At 41.3% G+C, this 18,446-nt stretch overlaps 2 protein-coding genes across 2 annotated transcripts; one reads left to right on the top strand and one right to left on the bottom strand.

The window, feature by feature from the left end:
- Positions 1–1,849: 1,849 nt before the first annotated feature.
- Positions 1,850–7,811, top strand: LOC106568724 (RNA exonuclease 4). The gene is made up of 9 exons (XM_014139312.3): positions 1,850–1,993; positions 2,312–2,582; positions 2,713–3,119; positions 3,511–3,663; positions 6,279–6,472; positions 6,645–6,733; positions 6,831–6,905; positions 7,008–7,082; positions 7,179–7,811. Exons 1-9 carry the CDS (start codon positions 1,926–1,928, stop codon positions 7,320–7,322), a joined length of 1,476 nt encoding a protein of 491 aa, XP_013994787.1. The 5' UTR covers positions 1,850–1,925; the 3' UTR covers positions 7,323–7,811.
- A 1,471-nt stretch (positions 7,812–9,282) lies between these two features.
- Positions 9,283–18,282, bottom strand: LOC106568729 (calcium channel flower homolog). The gene is made up of 5 exons (XM_014139325.3): positions 17,664–18,282; positions 12,376–12,448; positions 12,116–12,241; positions 11,858–11,965; positions 9,283–11,467 (listed from the first exon to the last, which is right to left on the bottom strand). The coding sequence occupies exons 1-5, from the start codon at positions 17,767–17,769 to the stop codon at positions 11,380–11,382; spliced, it is 501 nt and encodes a 166-aa protein (XP_013994800.1). The 5' UTR covers positions 17,770–18,282; the 3' UTR covers positions 9,283–11,379.
- Between the last annotated feature and the right edge of the window lie 164 nt (positions 18,283–18,446).

The raw sequence follows: 18,446 nt of genomic DNA, 5'->3' as shown, positions 1-18,446 counted from the left end.
AGGAGAGGGCCTAGAACTGAGCCCTGGGGGACACCAGTGGTGAGAGCGCGTGGTGCGGAGACGGATTCTCGCCATGCCACTTGGTAGGAGCGACCTGTCAGGTGTCGTTTGACTTAACAAACGAGGATCAGATGTCGTCAACCTTCTTTTCAAAATGGTTGACAAAGTCATCTGCAGAGAGGGAGGAGGGGGGGGAGGGGGAGGAGGATTCAGGAGGGAGGAGAAGGTGGAAAAGAGCTTCCTAGGGTTAGAGGCAGATGCTTGGAATTTAGAGTGGTAGAAAGTGGCTTTAGCAGCAGAAACAGAGGAAAAAATGTGGAGAGGAGGGAGTGAAAAGATGCCAGGTCCGCAGGGAGGCTAGTTTTCCTCCATTTCCGCTCGGCTGCCCGGAGCCCTATTCTGTGAGCTCGCAATGAGTTGTCAAGCCACGGAGCAGGAGGGGAGGACCGAGAGGACCGGGAGGATAGGGGACATAGAGAGTCAAAGGATGCAGAAAGGGAGGAGAGGAGGGTTGAGGAGGCAGAATCAGGAGATTGGTTGGAGAAGGTTGAGCAGAGGGAAGAGATGATAGGATGGAAGAGGAGAGAGTAGCAGGAGAGAGAGAACGAAGGTTGCGACGGCGCAATACCATCTGAGTAGGGGCAGAGTGAGTAGTGTTGGAGGAGAGCGAGAGGGAAAAGGATACAAGGTAGTGGTCGGAGACTTGGAGGGGAGTTGCAGTGAGATTGGTAGAAGAACAGCATCTAGTAAAGATGAGGTCAAGCGTTGATAGGGGCAGCAACCTTAAAGAAGTAAGGGTCTAAACCATTTGACCCAGATATTTTTTTGGGGTCAAGTTTAAGGAGCTCCTTTAGCACCTCGGACTCAGTGACCGCCTGAAAGGAGAAACTTTGTAGCGGGGCAGGGGGAAAAAGGGGGAGGAGCATCGGGGATCGTCGCATTAGAAGGGGTGGGAAATGAGGAAATGTTCGATGGGCAAGGAGGCATGGCTGAGTCAAATAGGAATCCTGACTTAATGAAGTGGTGATTAAAGAGCTCAGCCATGTGCTCCATGTCAGTAACAACTACATCATCAACATTAAGGGACATGGGCAGCTGTGTGGAGGAGGGTTTATTCTCTAGGTCTTTAACCATTTTCCAGCAAGAGAACGCCTCCTTAAAGAAACTAACTTTTGCCTTCCGGATAGCCTGAGTGCACTTATTTCTAATTTTCCTGAACGAGAGTATGCGTGCCCCGAGCGATTTGACAAATGGAATTCTTGAGGTGGAGTAACAAATCAGTAATAACAAATCAATCGTATAAATGTGCCATATATTACAATATAATGGCCATTATCAAGGTGATCAAGTTTCTGATGTATAAAAATAATGTTTGCAACTTCGAATGTAGGCCTACATTTATTGTGGCTCAGTTGGTAGAGCATGGTGTTTGCAACGCCAGGGTTGTGGGTTCGATTCCCATGGGGACCAGTATGGAGAAAGAAAATGTATGAAATGTATGCATTCACTACTGTAAGTGGCTCTGGATAAGAGCTTCTGCTAAATGACTAATATGTAAAATGTCTTGTATTTTGTGATTTGGGCGTATTGTTCTGAAACCAGGACGAAAGTGATTATTTAATTAAACAACACTGCCACCTTGTGTTAAAGTATTTTAGTGCAAAACCTTTCAACGCAATCCCCTCTTGTCACTGGTTGTTTCCTATGGTTGTCTTTTGTGTGCTTTTCACCTTAATGGATATTATGTATAGATTTTTAGCCAACATCATTGATTACAGTTTTTATTGGTAGAGCAGTTTATATTAAGCAACATAATTCAGGATGAACGGAATGAACTCCTTTATCTAGGAGCCAAGCGCAACCGTGGAATTGTTTCCTGTCGGACATTCACACTTGTGACAGATTTCCGAAGTACACATTTCAGCATGGCGTGTAGAAAAATGTGTAACATTGGATCTCTAATTGTGTACAGCATAACTATTGTTGCGGCGTTGTAAGTATTCATTTAGCTCTTTATAGAGTTGAATTATTCCAGTTTAAACCATGAGTACCAATTAGTTGTTATGTTATTGTTACTTAGCAAATGCAGCTAACGTTAGCGAATTCGTTCATGTTTGAGCTTCTGATCACATGTTTGCAAAGCTAGCGAATTTATAGCAAGTAGCTAACTTACTGAGCTACAGAACGTTTGAAATATATTGGGCTGTGAAAGGCTAGTCATTTAGCAAGGTTAACTTTTATTTTATGAGATATTAAGAGTATAAAGTGGACGTCCTGGCTGTCATTACTCTCACACTGTTTCCCACCCAAGAAATCAGAACCCAGTTGACAGCAAGATTTTCAAAAGCAAAGCTCACAGCCATCGAGACATGTGTAAAGTCAAACCAGAGAAAACAAACTCTGCTGCTTTTAAAATGCCAAAATCCAGTCAGAGCCAAACGAAAAAGAAACCTCTAAAGAAAACGTTTTTTCAACACACTAAGAAGAAGGAGCCCGTTTCAAAAGATCAAGGTAAAACCAAGGCGTTGCTTCCCCCGAAAGATGCCCAACAGTTTTCAACCAACTGGAAAACGTTATTAGAGGTAAGGACTTGGTTATGACTTAAGTCAGAAATAGCATTTTGTGATACAGATTTTAGATGAGACTTGAATGCATTAGTACCACTGTCATCCCTGTCAAAAATGTGGTGTTATTAGAGCTCTCTATTTGCAGGTGTTCAAATCCAACCCCCCTCCGGTGAAAAAGCAACCATTTCAGCAGAACTCAAAGAAGGAATTCCCTAAGAAACCCACTAAAGACATTTCAAAGAAGGACGAGACTCATAAGAAACCCACTAAAGACATTTCGACGGAGGTGGCGGTGGCGCATAAGAAGCCTGCTAAGAACTTATCAAAGACAGTGAATGATGCAACTAAGGCAACTAAGCCCAAGCAGGTGAACAGTGGGAAAGCATGGAAGGACAGTGCTGTTCCTAGTAAATCTCAGGTGAATGGGATAGATCCAGGACCATCAGGGACAGAACAGCCCAAAGCCAAGAAGAGGAAACAGAGCAGTGTCCAGACAGACAGCAATGCACAGTTGAAGAAGAAAGTAGAAGTGGAGGAAAAGAAACCCACTGAGTAAGTCTGTCCAGTGTGACCAATATTGCCTTGACTTGGGCAGGAGCTTACCAGAACTAAGTACCAGCACCTCCAATGTTCTACTGCTTGAGTTTCTGCACATGTTTTATAGAATATCAGCTCAAAGGTATTGCAGAGTTTCTGCACCTAAATATAAACAGTACGGGCACCCAAAATGAATACCGGCAAGTAAGTGTGACTATTGAGATGTTGACTTCAAGAACCTCTCACTGTTGTAAAAAGCATGTGTGGTTTGTCTGTTTAGTGACTTCTGTAGTCAATTGTCAAACTTGCATCCAAACCTACGGTCAGATTATCAGATATTATTTCCACAGGCACCTCAGTGTTGGTTAATGTATGTGATGGGTAATGCATATCTGTCCTCCACTAGATCAGACATGTGGTTTGATGATGTGGACCCTGACGACATTGAGGCCACAGTGGGAACAGAGGCAGCCGATATCATGAGGAAGATCCAAGGCACTCAGAAGACAGATGCCCAGACCACAGAGAAAGCACTGGTCAAGGACAGGGCATTTGAGGGGTGAGTTAGGCAGCGATTCTCAACTGGTGGTTTTTGAGTGTTGAGGTTGATTTTTTTTAAATGAAAAAATACTCCAGTCTGAACTTAAACCAGGTAGAAAGTGTGTAAAAATTCGAATGAACTTACATTTTTACTTAATTTTCATCTCTGGAGAATTATTCTTCAGAGTATCGTAGTATTTTCAATATAGAGCTATTAGCAGCTTTGTGCTACATGAACAGCAGTGCATATTCCACATCTATCTTGGCGTTGTAGGCAAACTGTGGGGGGGGGGGTCAAGAAACCCAGAGCACCTGCTGTTTTAGTTGTGCCAGGACCACTCTCTCAAATACCTTCATCAGCTGGGAAGTGAGTGCAACAGGCTTGAAGTTGTTTAGGCCCTGCCCTTGGTGTTTTTGGGAACAGGCACAATGCAGGGGGATTTCCATGGTGTAGGTACAGTAGAGGTAGACAGTGACTGTATGAAGATAAAGTGCATGATCCTGCGCAGTACAGTCATTGAGCACCCGGGTCTGATTCTATCCGGTCCTATAGCCTTCCTGGCATTTGTCCATTTTAACTGTTTCCTCACCTGGTCCACAGTCTGAGTAATTACCCGTACTGTGGCAGTCTCTATCCAAGCGCATGACAGAGAACCCATCCAAAGTCACTGATTCAACAAGTGTATCCTCCCTAAGCCAAGTTATGATGAAAGAAGGAAAGCTCACATCGTAAAAGTCTGTAGGCATTGAATGTTTGCGTACAGCTCATCTACCTTGTTGGGCAGTGGGCGCACGTTTCCCCCCCCCCCCCCCCCCCCCCCCCATGGTGATGAAGGCTTGCATTTTCTGTCTGTTCCGCACTCTCACACCAAATCAAATGTATTTATAAAGCCCTTCTTACATCAGCTGATATCTCAAAGTGCTGTACAGAAACCCAGCCTAAAACCCCAAACAGCAAGCAATGCAGGTGTAGAAGCACGGTGGCTAGGAAAAACTCCCTAGAAAGGCCAGAACCTAGGAAGAAACCTAGCGAGGAACCAGGCTCTGAGGGATGGCCAGTCCTCTTCTGGCTGTGCTGGGTGGAGATTATAACAGAACATGGCCAAGATGTTCAAATGATCATAGATGACCAGCAGGGTCAAATAATAATAATCACAGTGGTTGTAGAGGGTGCAACAGGTCAGCACCTCAGGAGTAAATGTCAGTTGGCTTTTCATAGCCGATCATTCAGAGTATCTCTACCTCTCCTGCTGTCTATAGAGAGTTGAAAACAGCAGGTCTGGGACAGGTAGCACGTCCGGTGAACAGGTCAGGGTTCCATAGCCGCAGGAACCCTTGAACCTGGAGAAGCAGCACGGCCAGGTGGACTGGGGACAGCAAGGAGTCATCATGCCAGGTAGTCCTGAGGCATGGTCCTAGGGCTCAGGTCCTCCGAGAAAGAATTAGAGAGAGCATACTTAAATTCACACAGGACAACGGATAAGACAGGAGAAATACTCCAGATATAACAGACTGACCCTAGCCCCCCGACACACAAACTACTACAGCATAAATACTGGATGCTGAGACAGGAGGGGTCAGGAGACACCTCTCCACTTTGTCTGGTTGGAGCGTATACAGCTCCTTGATTGAGTATCACTACAGCATTAAAAGTATTTCTCAAGATTGTATTTTGGCAATTATTTTTCATGATGCGAGTATTGGGTTGTGACTGAAACAAACTGGTTCAATTTGGGTCCCGAGGCAAAACCAGTTGAGAACCACTGAGTTAACCTGTTAAACTCTTAAGTGGTTGTTTTGGGCACTGAACAGGGCCCAGTGAGGCCTTGTCTTTTTGGAAATCTTACTAGAATCTTACTGCTGGCAATGTCATAAGAACCCCCACCCCCCATAAATGATGCCCTGTGGACATATTCATAGATTATGCAATGTAGGTCAAGTCACCTTTTAGTATGCAATGAAAGGGTACACCTGATGGTCATTGTAAAGAAATGCATTTCCTTCTCCCACATTACCTAGTATGCGTTGTTTAGCTAGCTGGGAATAGAGGTGAAGAAACTTCAAACTTATCGGTGTCCTTATTTAAAAAATAAAAATAAACTCTATAACTTGAAAGCCCTGTATGCTACATTCATTTTAAGATGTCAGATTTGAAAATCCGTTCAGCCATTTGGGCGGTGACTCACTACCCAAACCAGACACAACTGGTTTCAAGTGGCCAAGAGATGTCATGTGACATCCTACTGCTATCTAGTGCAGGGGTTCCCAAGCTTTTTCACTCAGGCCCCCCTTCCAGCATTGGAACATCCTGCATCCCCTTATTTCTATGGGCACAAGCACTGTTAATAATACAAACTGTTAACACCCCTCTTGTTGGAGGAGAGTTTTGCAGGTTTAAAGCTTATTTCCTGCAATTCTACACATGTTGTCATGAGTTGCAGAGAAAAATGTGCCGTTTTTAAAGCTCTTTCTTTCAATTCTACACTGTTTTCATGTGATATTTGAGTGACTCGAACATTACTACAACATCTATGGGCTAAAAAACCTAGGGGATGGAGGGGGGGTCAAGCTCCAAGTCAAGTACCAGGTGTGACCAAGGCTTTTTCTTTTCCTGTTTATCATGGCACCTGTCAGCCTGACCAAGGCGGTGGCTATGGACTGTGAAATGGTGGGTGTGGGGCCAGATGGCGAGGACAGCATCGTAGCCCGGGTCTCCCTTGTCAACCAGTTCGGAAAGTGCATCTACGACAAATACGTCAAACCCACAGAGAAGGTGACGGACTACAGGACAGCTGTCAGTGGCATCCGGCCAGATGACATCAAAAACGGTGAGCAGGATGAGCTGACCTCTTAGTGATTATTTTACCACTATATTCTTATGGTAGCATTGGAAATGGAAACAAACTCATTAAAGCCCAAAAGAGTTGTCTTATTTTAGGATGAAGTTGTCTGCGGGTTGTTTTCAAATGCGACATTTGTGTTGTCTGTTATATTCTGCAGGTGAGGATGTGAAGACCGTACAGAAAGAGGTGGCTGAGATCCTCCAGGGGAGAACGCTTGTGGGACACGCCATTCACAATGACCTCAAGGTACACCACTATGATGTAACTTACATAGAATGATATACAAACTAAAACCTGACCATTGTCAACATTTACATATACTTTCCATGCTAAAATCTTTCAGATTTTGTTCTTGGATCACCCAAAAAAGAGAATCAGAGACACCCAGAAGTATAAACCTTTCAAGACAATTGTGAAGGTAAAGACGGGTTTGTGGGCAGATATTTTCTATTAATGTGGGTGACTGAAGGGGTTGTAATAACACTATAAGAGGAAGATGTTAATGTTATTTTATTTTCAGAGTGGTCGGCCCTCTCTGAAACTCCTGTGTAGAGAAATACTCGGTGTCAAAGTACAACAGGGAGAACATTCATCCGTAAGTCACCGTTTTATCAATCTTTTTTTATTTTGTAGCTCACATATACAGTGGTACAACTGTGAACCATAGCCAATACCTGAGAATGTGTTGCAGGTCCAAGACGCCCAGGCGACCATGAGGTTGTACACGGTGGCGAAGAAACATTGGGAGGCAGAGATCAAGGCTAGTCATAACAACCCAGAGTTAACCAAGAAGACCAAGGAACCAAGGAAGCCCAAATCACCCAAACACAAATGAACCTGATTGACTGAACTGCATCAGTCTGTAATGGGACTGAGGACTCGCCCTTGACTAGATGGCACAGGACAGGAGGCTTGATTGAATTAACAAGTGTGTCTTTTGGAAGTGGACTCGCACTTTGAGATCTTAGTGAAAAGTGAATTGAGGAATCTCTTTTGGTGACCCATAAGGATTACACAAAGTGGTTTGATCAAATTAATATGGACTTTATTCAAATCCCACTCAACCCTAATCATTCAGAAAGTTGGTCATCAAAAACAGCCTAGTGCCGCTTTAACTATGCATTGATCTTTCATTCATTGTCTGCTACATCATCAGTTTTCTTCTGGTTCGAATGTTTTAAAATGTGGTCTTTTTCTGATCTTCTAACATCCATGTCTTGATGTTGAATATCTGCAGTTTCAATTCCAAGTGTTTGGATTATGTGTTGCCTTTTGAATTTGAATTTTTGTTTCATGAATTAAAAGTTAGATATTTAAATCACAAGTATGTAATTTATTTGTTTGCGTGTAATAACTGGGAGGAAAAATGTTTTCATATGGAGAGAGAATACCATGGGCCCGTTCATAAATTCGGAATAACTGACATTTACAAACACTCGACACGTGTTGAATATGACCGGTGTCAGTAAATGTCGGCAAAAAAGCGAATTAGTGTTGCCAGCAGTGAAGTTAGTCACCAACGCTCTGGATAACATGAAAAAAGCCTAACCAGCTCTGCTAGGGTGAGTACAATGGTCAGAGTGAGGTGTTCTCTAATTTTTGTATGGAAGTAGCTATCAAGCTAGCTAATTTTAGCCGGATAGCTTGGGTGCTTGACTGCCGTTGAGGTCAGAACGCTCGGATCAACCCTACTCCACGGCCAGAGTGAAACGCTCTGAATTTACGAACGCCCAAAGTGCTCTCTGGCACTCCAGAGTGAATTTACAAACGCACCCCCATATAACTAGCAACGAAGTTAGTGTGCTCATTTTGACCTTACAGTACATGACATCATAAAAAAGCAACAAAGACAAACCAAATTCACTTAGATTCAACATAACTAAACAGAAGAATACACAGTAACCCCATACAGCAAACTAGAGGTCAGGGCTGCAAAACTATCATTTCTACTGCATGGGGCAAGCTGTTAGTGTTTGAGGTTCCAGAGTGGTGCAGCGGTCTAAGACACTGCATCTGGTTCAAATCCAGGCTGTATCTCATCCAGCCGTCATTGTAAATAAGAATTTGTTCTTAACTGACTTGCCTAGTTAAAAAAATATATATTTTAGATCATTGTTCCATAAAGCTATAGTGTAACCATTAAGGACTTGTATGTGCCCAGAGATCATAAGGTAAGGATTAGTGTCCCTCTTGTCTATGGGGGTGAATCTCATGAAACTAGTTTTAAAATGTAGCAAATTGAGTTACAAAACCATGAATAACCTGCCAAAATCGACTATCATTCTGAGGACCAAGATGTCTACTTTTTGGGAAGGTGTCTTATTTTAAACCCATTTTACATTTGCCTGAATTTTTCACCCCAAATTCTCAGGTCGTTTTATATTTTTTTGGGGGGGGGGGGGAAAGCTTAACTTATTTGAATATAACACTTGAAGTTTACATTAAACTATATTTATTGCAGTGTCTGGACATGTATCATAACACTTTCTCTAGTTCCTGTAAAAAGTTAATTTATTCGCTTACATGCCCTCAGAATGAGTTTCTTATTCTAAAACCCTCCCTTTACCCCATTTGGCCTTCTCATTACCGAAATGGCTGAAGTGCTCAAATTGGGAAAAAGTCACATTTTATTTAATTTGAAATATTTATTTTCAGTGTTATGTTTAACTCAGGCCTTTTCATTAGGGGAGCAATGTAAAAAAATATATATAGATTTGTTTATAACTTTTTTTTGTCTGTTACAGTAATGAAAATGTTGGTAAAATGCATAATATCTGATAAAAACAATTGAAATATTTATTTTGAACCTTTATTTAACTAGGCAAGTCAGTAAAGAACAACTTATTTTCCACGACGGTCTAGGAACAGTAGGTTAACTGCCTTTGTTCAGGGGCAGAAAGACACATTTTTACCTTGTCAGGTCAGGGATTTGATCTAGCAACCTTTCGGTTACTGGCCCAACACTCTAACCACTAGGCTACCTGCTGTGGTTAGCTCATACAGATCCTAATATCAGTGAATCAAGACTTCAGAATGTTTTGTTGGACAATTTTATGAGAATGATCCATGGGCAATATAGACCTCTGGGTCAATGCATGAAACATTCATGAAATTCCTAGTTTTCCCCCCAGTTGCTTTCTGTCAGGGAAAAATAGTTAACTGTGAAGCTACATTAGACAGCTGCTAACACACCTATGTTGCATATTATTTTGAACTATGAGCTTAAATAGTGTTTCATATAATTCCTAAGTGATAGAATATCGCTTGTATGCCTGTAGTGTTTGATTCATTTTAACAAAAGCTGGTTCATTTGTACGTGTATGTGGATAGTACCTATGCATTGGTTAAAGTGACCTGCAATAGTGTTCTTGCTAGTTACCCTGTATGATGTATATAGAAAATAAAATATGCCTAACTGAGAACCGATCATGGGTGACCATTTTACTGATTGAAATGATTTCCAATCCAGAGATAATGTGCGAGATACACTACTGTAAGAGGTGTGGCCAAACAAGCTAACTCAATGCATTATTGTTCACCAAAAGATTCAACCAAAAAAAACAACAGTAGCATGTTGCTGAACAACACATTTGAACCTGTGATCAGTTGTTGGACAGAAGATTGTATCTCCTATCTGACTAAGGAAAAAGGCAAATATTTGCTTTGTGTGCTGTGTTACACACTATTAGTCCCTGAATCAAGACATTATCCCATCACAGTCCTTAAACCTTTAACATGCTGCTTCCATGGGTCAGAAGGCTAGATCACACTAGGATTTGTAGTCGAAAACAAACATTCTGAAGCGGCATAGATCAACCGGGTTCTAGATCAATTCAGGTTCCAGAAGAGAACACCAACAATAGATAGGTTCTAAAGCACCGTAGCCTTTCTTTAGGGCCCAATTCAATTCGTATCACAGAAGTTCAGCGCAATAGCGTGATTTAAATGTTAAAGTAATTTCCGATTGACCGACGTGTATCGTTTACCGTGAATGTAGTCTCCACGAAAGCGGGAACATTACCTTTGAATTTCAATTGCACTACAGCGCTGAACTTCCGAGAGATGTATTGAATTGAGCCCTTAATCTGTTTTTCTTCTCATGATATACACAACCTGTAGCAACCTGTGACTGTTTGATTACAAGCAAATTTGTAGAATGCCCCAAAAGCTGATCAGATAGTTCATCTCATCTGTGCACTGAAAACTGTTGTTAGGATTCACTGTGACATCATAGTTCTATGTCCTCTGTAAACATGCAATGTTGTCAATGTTTGTTCAAACTGTTCAGTTGGAAACTTGTTCATATCTCAAGTAACCCATATAAAAGAGGACTCCCATCTTTGGGTACACTGGATGGATATACATTTGGGATTACTGTCCCAATGGCCAAATGTCCAATTGCCAGTGGCACAAACAGAGTAAGATGACTTGGGAAATTCCAAAAACTACAATTCCACATTCACTAATCGCCCAGGTTTCCTGAAAGGCGGATTGGCTAAAATGGTACATTCCTTTTCCTACTTGCCAAAAATGGATACCCCAGTAACCAGGACAACAAAACATTACAAAAAAATGAATGAATAACCCCCAAAACGTATTAAAACAACAGCTAAACCTTTACATTAACTAAAATGTCATGGAAAACTAAATTCACACTATAAAAGGACCAAATTACATAAAATCTATAGTTATCTATACGGACACATTTCATCAAATAAGACATTAAAGATGCAGCAGTTTAGATCCATAAATAAACCCAGTAACAGAGAGGGAGAGGTGGGGTTAAAGAGAAGAGATGCGATGGTGGGGGAGGGGAAGAGGGGTTGACATCTTTGTCCCTTGGTTAAGGATAGTGTTCCTCCTCTGTGAGACCGGAGGGATGAGCCATGTCACTATATTGACCCGTCAGTCATCCCGGTCAGCTTCTCCTCATCCCCCAGTTTCTGGTGATTCAGCCTGGCATAACTCACCGCATCGCCCCTGAAAGAAACAGAGTGGTGGAAGAGAGAGAAAAATGGACGAAAGCATGACACCACAGAGGAAAGGGGAGATGTTAGATATAATGTTGAATGAGAGAATTTACAGGGTTACTTTTTGCCACTCAAAGTTATGAGAGTATGGAATGAAGCTGTTATCTCCTGTTACAAGATGTTATATTATTTTAAATGTAATGCATATTATTACTGATTAATAACACATAAACATCTAAATGTTGATTAAAAATGCATGTTCATTTGAACTGAAAGGGGAGAAAGTGTGAGAAAGAGGGGCGAGAAAGAAACAAATTCAATCTCAAGTACACTATGTAGGCCTACACACATATATTCAAATCGAAATCTTATCACAAAAGTATGAATAGAAAAGCCTCACTTTTTGCCCAGGGAGGCGAGACCATAGAGGACTCCTGTAGCGAAGGCAATGGCATTCCCAAACAACGTGGTGATGGAGAAGCTCAGGAACATGGGAAACAGTGCCATCCTGGAAATACAAGAAACAGGGATTGATTGAGTGGTTGATTACAGAAAACTTGGTGTGTTTTTCAACTGGTTAAAAGGTCATTTAAAATGCAGGCCTAGACAATAGACAGCTGAGTCATGTGAAGACAGCAGGTCTCAGTCCAGTTCTTACCCGCAGTAGAAGAAGGCTTTCTGCCATGGCTTGAATTTGTCAGCTCTAGCTGCCACTGCGTTTGCAAACTCAATGAACTGGCAGCAGAATGGGACTTCACACAGGAACAGCACAAAGGCATTCAACCTTGAAAAAGAAGGAGGACATTAGCACAGTGATGGATCTTTATACACACACACTCTCTCTCTCTCTAATATATGTAGGCATGTATGCAAAACTAAAGCCTTGGCTAAGGATCATATTGTGCAAGACAAACTTACACCATCCATACTCCAGCAGCGATGTTTAAAGGGTTGACAGTGACACACATCCACACTCCTGAGATGGCACATGCTTCAGTGGGAGAGAAAATATTATATTACATGCAATGTTACAGTTATGATAATGCAACCAGATCAAGTACAGACAGGTATAAATATGCATGTGGACGCTTCAGGCATATAGGGTTACCATGAATACCAACTTACCAGAATAAAGGAGGCTTGGTTCCAATTTAGAAATATGACAAACAGTGCTATTACCCTGACTGGGGATGTTATTCATCCACACTTAAATCAAATATAGCCTAACTGGAAACTACAAGGGCCTGAATTTCCGTTTAAACAAACATGAGTGGTTTTGATAGCAGGAGCACCAGAGGATCAGCTCTTCTCCTCTGGCAAAGAGCCATAGAATACGAGCCAAATAGGAGGCAGATGAGTATTCATCTGAGTTTACAGGCCCCATGCTAAGATCCTGCTAGGCCCCTGATATACATTGCCTGGTCGGCTCTGCTGGGTGCTGCTACCAGTCCAGTGGCCACACTGTGAGCATGGGAAGGGACCCAGACAATGAAAAGATGGGATAATTACACACATGCCATCCATTGTACTCTGTAGTACACACACACACATATATACAGACTTGAATGAATAAATTAATTCACACAGCCCACTAGTGTCTTAAAGTTGAGACAGCTCATCTTGTCTTTTGTACCCAACTTTGATTTTGGCTAAATGATTAACTAGTGGGGCTAGAGTTGTATTGGTTTGAAACCATTAAAGCTTGAAAACACAGCTCAGGATTTCTATCTAGAGAGAAACATCACGCTAACCTCATGCTAGTAATGACATTGGAGATCCCATACAAGTGTGATTAAATTAAATGGCTGCCACTGGCAACAAACTCCCACAGTACCCGATGAGACCATTTGGCTAGCTAGCACACTCATGCCATACACCCACAGAGACGCCCACACACAAGCACTGCTAGTCTCAGAGACACACATATGCAGTCTACTCTGCAGTAGCTAAAGTCAGAGGAATCATTTACAGTGCCTTCAGAAAGTATTCATATCACTTGACTTAGTCCATATTTTGTTGTGTTATAGCCTGAATTCAAAATGGATTACATAAGATTACTTTCCTTACACATCTACACACAATACCCCACAATGACAAAGTGAAAACATGTTTTTAGACATTTTTGCACATTTATTGAAAATTAAATACAGACATATTTAATTTACATAATTATTCACACCCCTGAATTAATACTTTGTAGAAGCACCTTTGGCAGCAATTACAGCTGTGAGTCTTTCTGAAAGTCTCTAAGAGCTTTCCACACCTGGATTGTGCAAATAATTGCACATTATTGTTTTCAGGATTCTTCGAGCTCTGTCAAATTGGTTGTTGATCATTGCTAGACAACCATTTTCAGGTCTTGCCATATATTTCTGCAGTAGATTTCAATCAAAACTGTAACTTGCCAACTCAGGAACATTCACTGTCTTCTTGGTAAGCAACTCCAGTGTATATTTTGCCTTGTGTTTTAGGTTATTGTCCTGCTGAAAGATGAATTAAATCTCCCAGTGTCTGGTGGAAAGCAGACAACCAGGTTTTCCTCTAGGATCTTGCCTGTGTTTAGCTCCACTCCATTTCTTTTTTATCTTGAAAAACTCCAGAGTCCTTAATGATTAGCCACATACCCATAACAACACCCACCACTATGCAGTATGCTTGAAAATATGGAGAGTGGTACTCACTAATGTGGTGTATTAGATTTGCATCAAACATAACACTTTTTTGTATTCAGGACAAAAAGTTGCCATTTTTTTAGTTGTTGTATTAATTCAGTGCCTTGTTGCAAACAAGATGCGCGTTTTAGAATATCTTTATTCTGTACAGGCTTTTTTCACTCTGTCAATTAGGTTAGTATTGTGAAGTAACTACACTGTTGTTGATCCATCTTCAGTTTTATTCTATCACAGACATTAAACGTAACTGCTTAAAAGTCACTTTTGGCCTCGGTGAAATTCCTGTGCGGTTTATTTCCTCTCTGACAACTGAGTTAGGAAGGACGCCTGTATCTTTTTAGTGACTGGGTGTGTTTATACACCATCCAAAGTATAATTAATACCCTCTCCATGCTCAAAGGGATATTCAATGTCTGATTTCTTTATTTTGACCCATCTACCAATAGGTGCCCTTCGTTGCGAGGTATTGGAAAACCTCCCTGGTCTAAGTGGTTGAATCTGCGCTTGAATTGTACTGCTCGACGGAGGGTCCTTACAGATAATTGTATGTGTGGGGTACAGAGATGAGAGAAACTATTATTGCACACAGAGTGAGTCCATGCAACTTATTATGTGACTTGTTAAGCAACATTTTACTCCTGAACTTATCCAGGCTTAACCATAGCAAAGGGTTCATTCTTATTGACTCAAGACATTTCAGCTTTTCATTTTTTATTAATTTGTAAAACTAATTCCACTTTGACATTATGGGTTATTGTGTATAGGCCAGTGACACAAAATCTCAATTTAATCAATTTTAAATTCAGGCTGTAACAAAATGTGTAAAAAGTCAAGGGGTGTCAATACTTTCTGAAGGCACTGTAGGACATATCCTATCCTGAGCTCGGATTCAACAGCATGCTGAAGTATACAGAGCCAATTTAAAATGCAGCGGTCCAGCATGTGAATGTGATACAGCGACCACTACTCCGGTATCATAGCTACAGCAAGGCAGGGAAGGGATAGGTGGGAAGGGAGGGCAGGGATGCGAATGGCCTACTGCTGGGGAACTGCAACGCAGGCAGAAACAGCACCTCTGTCTGTCTCGCACGGAATACTCTACTCTAGTTAACATTATAAAATAGAAGCTATCACTGGACATAGCTTATGACTTATTGTGCCAGCCAGGCAAGCAGAAAGCCTATGACCCAAGGAGATATGTGACAACCAGGAGAGCAGACAGACAGTGCCAACTTCCAGCCTCTTGGTTCCTGTAAGGAATAATGTGAACATGTGACTAATGGGTTATTGTTGTACAACGAGATGCTGGGGTAGAGTGATGTGGCAGTGCTTTGTCTGGGCAGATAGAGGCGCTCAGTAAGAACACTGAAGGCCTTGACTAAACACTGTAATATTTTAAAGACAGCAGATCAGCAGAGCTTCCTAAAGAGAGTATAGCCTCACACTGTCACTGCATGCACTTCCGTCATGTGCACGTGCCTTCAGTCATGAGAAAGTATGCATGCATCGCATGTTAATTGAAGTCAGCTAGCATTTACATGGTTTTGTGCCTGTGTCAGGTGATAGAAATGTAAACTTCCGTGCCGTCGCACTAAAAGGTTGGGTACATTTATTTTATTTTTTAATGATTGCAACATTGCCGCAAAAATGGAGGAGGCAAGTGGAAGAAGGTAGAGAACTTGTCTGTCTGCCATATATTAAATTAGCAGAATTGTCTGGAAAATATTGGATCTAAATAGATAAATACAGACCAATAAATGTTGATATTTTGTCTCAAGTTTCAACCATCTGAAGGACCAACACCACAGACAACCGGTAGAGTGAGTTGAAATGCAATTGTATTCAACATTCAGGCTGTGTATACCATCAGCCTAAAGTCAGCAGGTGAAACCACTGACCTGTGATAAGGTAGAGACAAAAAGGATTAGCCACAATAGTGGAATTTGCAGTTCACCTTCAAAACAAAAACTTCCCCATTGAAATTGATCCTAACAGACATAAATAGTAGAATAATTCCGTCTAGATAATGCTAAATAAGGTTGGAATGTACCGTAATTTCCAGACTATTAAGCGCACCTGAATATAAGCCGCACCCACTGAATTAAACATTTTTTATTATTTTGAACATAAATAAGCCGCACAAGTCTATAAGCCACAGGTGCCTACCGGTACATTGAAACAAATTAACTTTACACAGGCTTTAATGAAACACGGCTTGTAACAAAAATAAATAGGCTTTAACGAAACACGGCTTGTAACAAAAATAAATAGGCTTTTTGCACTGAGTCAATTCCTCACGCTGCTGTTTCCAACGTCTTATCATCGACTCATTAAGACCAAGCTCCCGTGCAGCAGCTCTATTTCCTTTTCCAACAGCCAGATCAATCGCCTTCAACTTGAAAGCTGCATCATATGCATTTCTCCGTGTCTTTGCCATGATGAGGGTGACAAAATGACTACCGTAATCAGAATGATGGGAAGTTTGAGAGCGCTCGATTTAATCTAAACAGTAAACAAAAAAGTTGTTTGACCTTAACCCGTTCGGCAATTTCATTGGTCTAATGAAAGATTCATGCCGCCAAAAAACTGAGCACGTCACAGAATGTTTTTTTTTTTTAAATTAAAAAAAATTGAAAGCGGGAAAAATCCATATATTAGCCGCGTCATTGTTTAAGCCGCGACGTTCAAAGCTGGGAAAAAAGTTTCAGTTTATAGTCCGGAATTTACAGTAGTTACATAATATAAACAATAATTAGACAATAAACAGTAAAATAATCCCACTGTGGATGCACTAGACCGCATAATTGCATTGGGGGCATACATATGCACTGTACATATAGCCTTACCTATGGAGTATGCACCCATGAAATGGGGTATCACCCTACTCAGCAACACCCACAGATCACAACTATGTAGTTTAATTAATTGATGATTTAAGAAAATAAATAGTTATGTAACAACGTTCCAACCTTGTTTAGCATTATCTAGTCCACATATGGCATTATTACACTATTTGGATCTGTTTGGCTCAGTTACAATGGGGGACTCTTATTTTGAAGGCGACCAGCAAATTCCAATATTGAAGCTACCTTCACACAGGTATCCAAATCCCAGACAAAAGTCCTCCATTGAAACGGATCCCAAAAAATAGTGGAATAATGCCATATTTGGACTAGATAATGCTAAACAGGTTGGAATATTGATAGATAACTTAAAAATAAATACAATAATTAATAAGTAAACTCTACATAGTTGTGATCTGTGGGTTTTGCTGAGTTGGGTGATTCCACTGTGGATGTGTTAGACAAAATAATTGTACAGCCTTAACTATGGAGTGTGAACCGATGAAACGGGGTATCAGCCCAGTACTCAGTGAAAGCCACAGATTACCATTCCAAAGAGTTTACACAAATATTAGTGTCACGGCTCTTATTGTGGGACTTTGTAGGAAATCACCTACCTGTGTGTATTAGACATTCAAATTGGACTGTCAATCACAGTAGTTATGAAAACGCTTAGTTAGTTTTTACTTACATACTCCGCCCAGGACCCCAACGATTTTACAGAGCCATCGGTACCACCATGTCATACCATCATCGTCGGTGACAGGTTTCGGAGCTGCCGCCTCGTCGATGTTCATTTTGGCCCAGTAAATGATTCAGCGACTCGCCTCAGTCAATTTAACAATAGCCAATACCGGCTGTGGCTCACTTGGACAACGAAAACTAGCGTTAGTTAGCCAACGTCAATGGTCTTGTTGATAGTTGAAGAAATCACAGAGATTTTTGTTTTAATGATAGCTTTGATCTGGTCTATACTCTGGCTTGCTAAATAACAAACTATGGTTATCAACGGAACATTGTTTTGTTGTCAAGATAGCTGACAGCTGAACATTAGCTATGAAGCTAGCTAACTCTGCTGTCCCTGTCGCCAAAGCAAAGTCTGATGTTGGCTTCTGTCACACCGCTAACCTCCACCAACAAAGTTGGAACTTACTAAACTATTTTTTCAAATTAGGCAGCTACAGCTACCACTATTCAATTACACCATTCACAAATTATCGTTGTAACGACCTGCTTTGTCTTAATTTGTCCCTAATCTGATATTTTGTCCCGTCTTCTCGGAGGATCCCGCAGGTTCGTCCGCGTTGCATTGTGGGTGGGACTAAAATAGGGTACGTCACTGTTTGTTTACATGTGGGTGTGTTCCAATCCAAACAGTTCGGTGGATGCTGCACAGCGACACAAACAAATCCTGTAATATGTTGTTTTTATCCCTAATTAATAATGAGCATTTATGTATTTAATTATGATTTGC

The sequence above is a fragment of the Salmo salar genome, chromosome 01 (genome assembly GCF_965601325.2).
Source record: "Salmo salar chromosome 01, fSalSal1, whole genome shotgun sequence".
NCBI lineage: Eukaryota > Metazoa > Chordata > Actinopteri > Salmoniformes > Salmonidae > Salmo > Salmo salar.
This window is presented reverse-complemented; position numbering and strand designations above follow the sequence as displayed.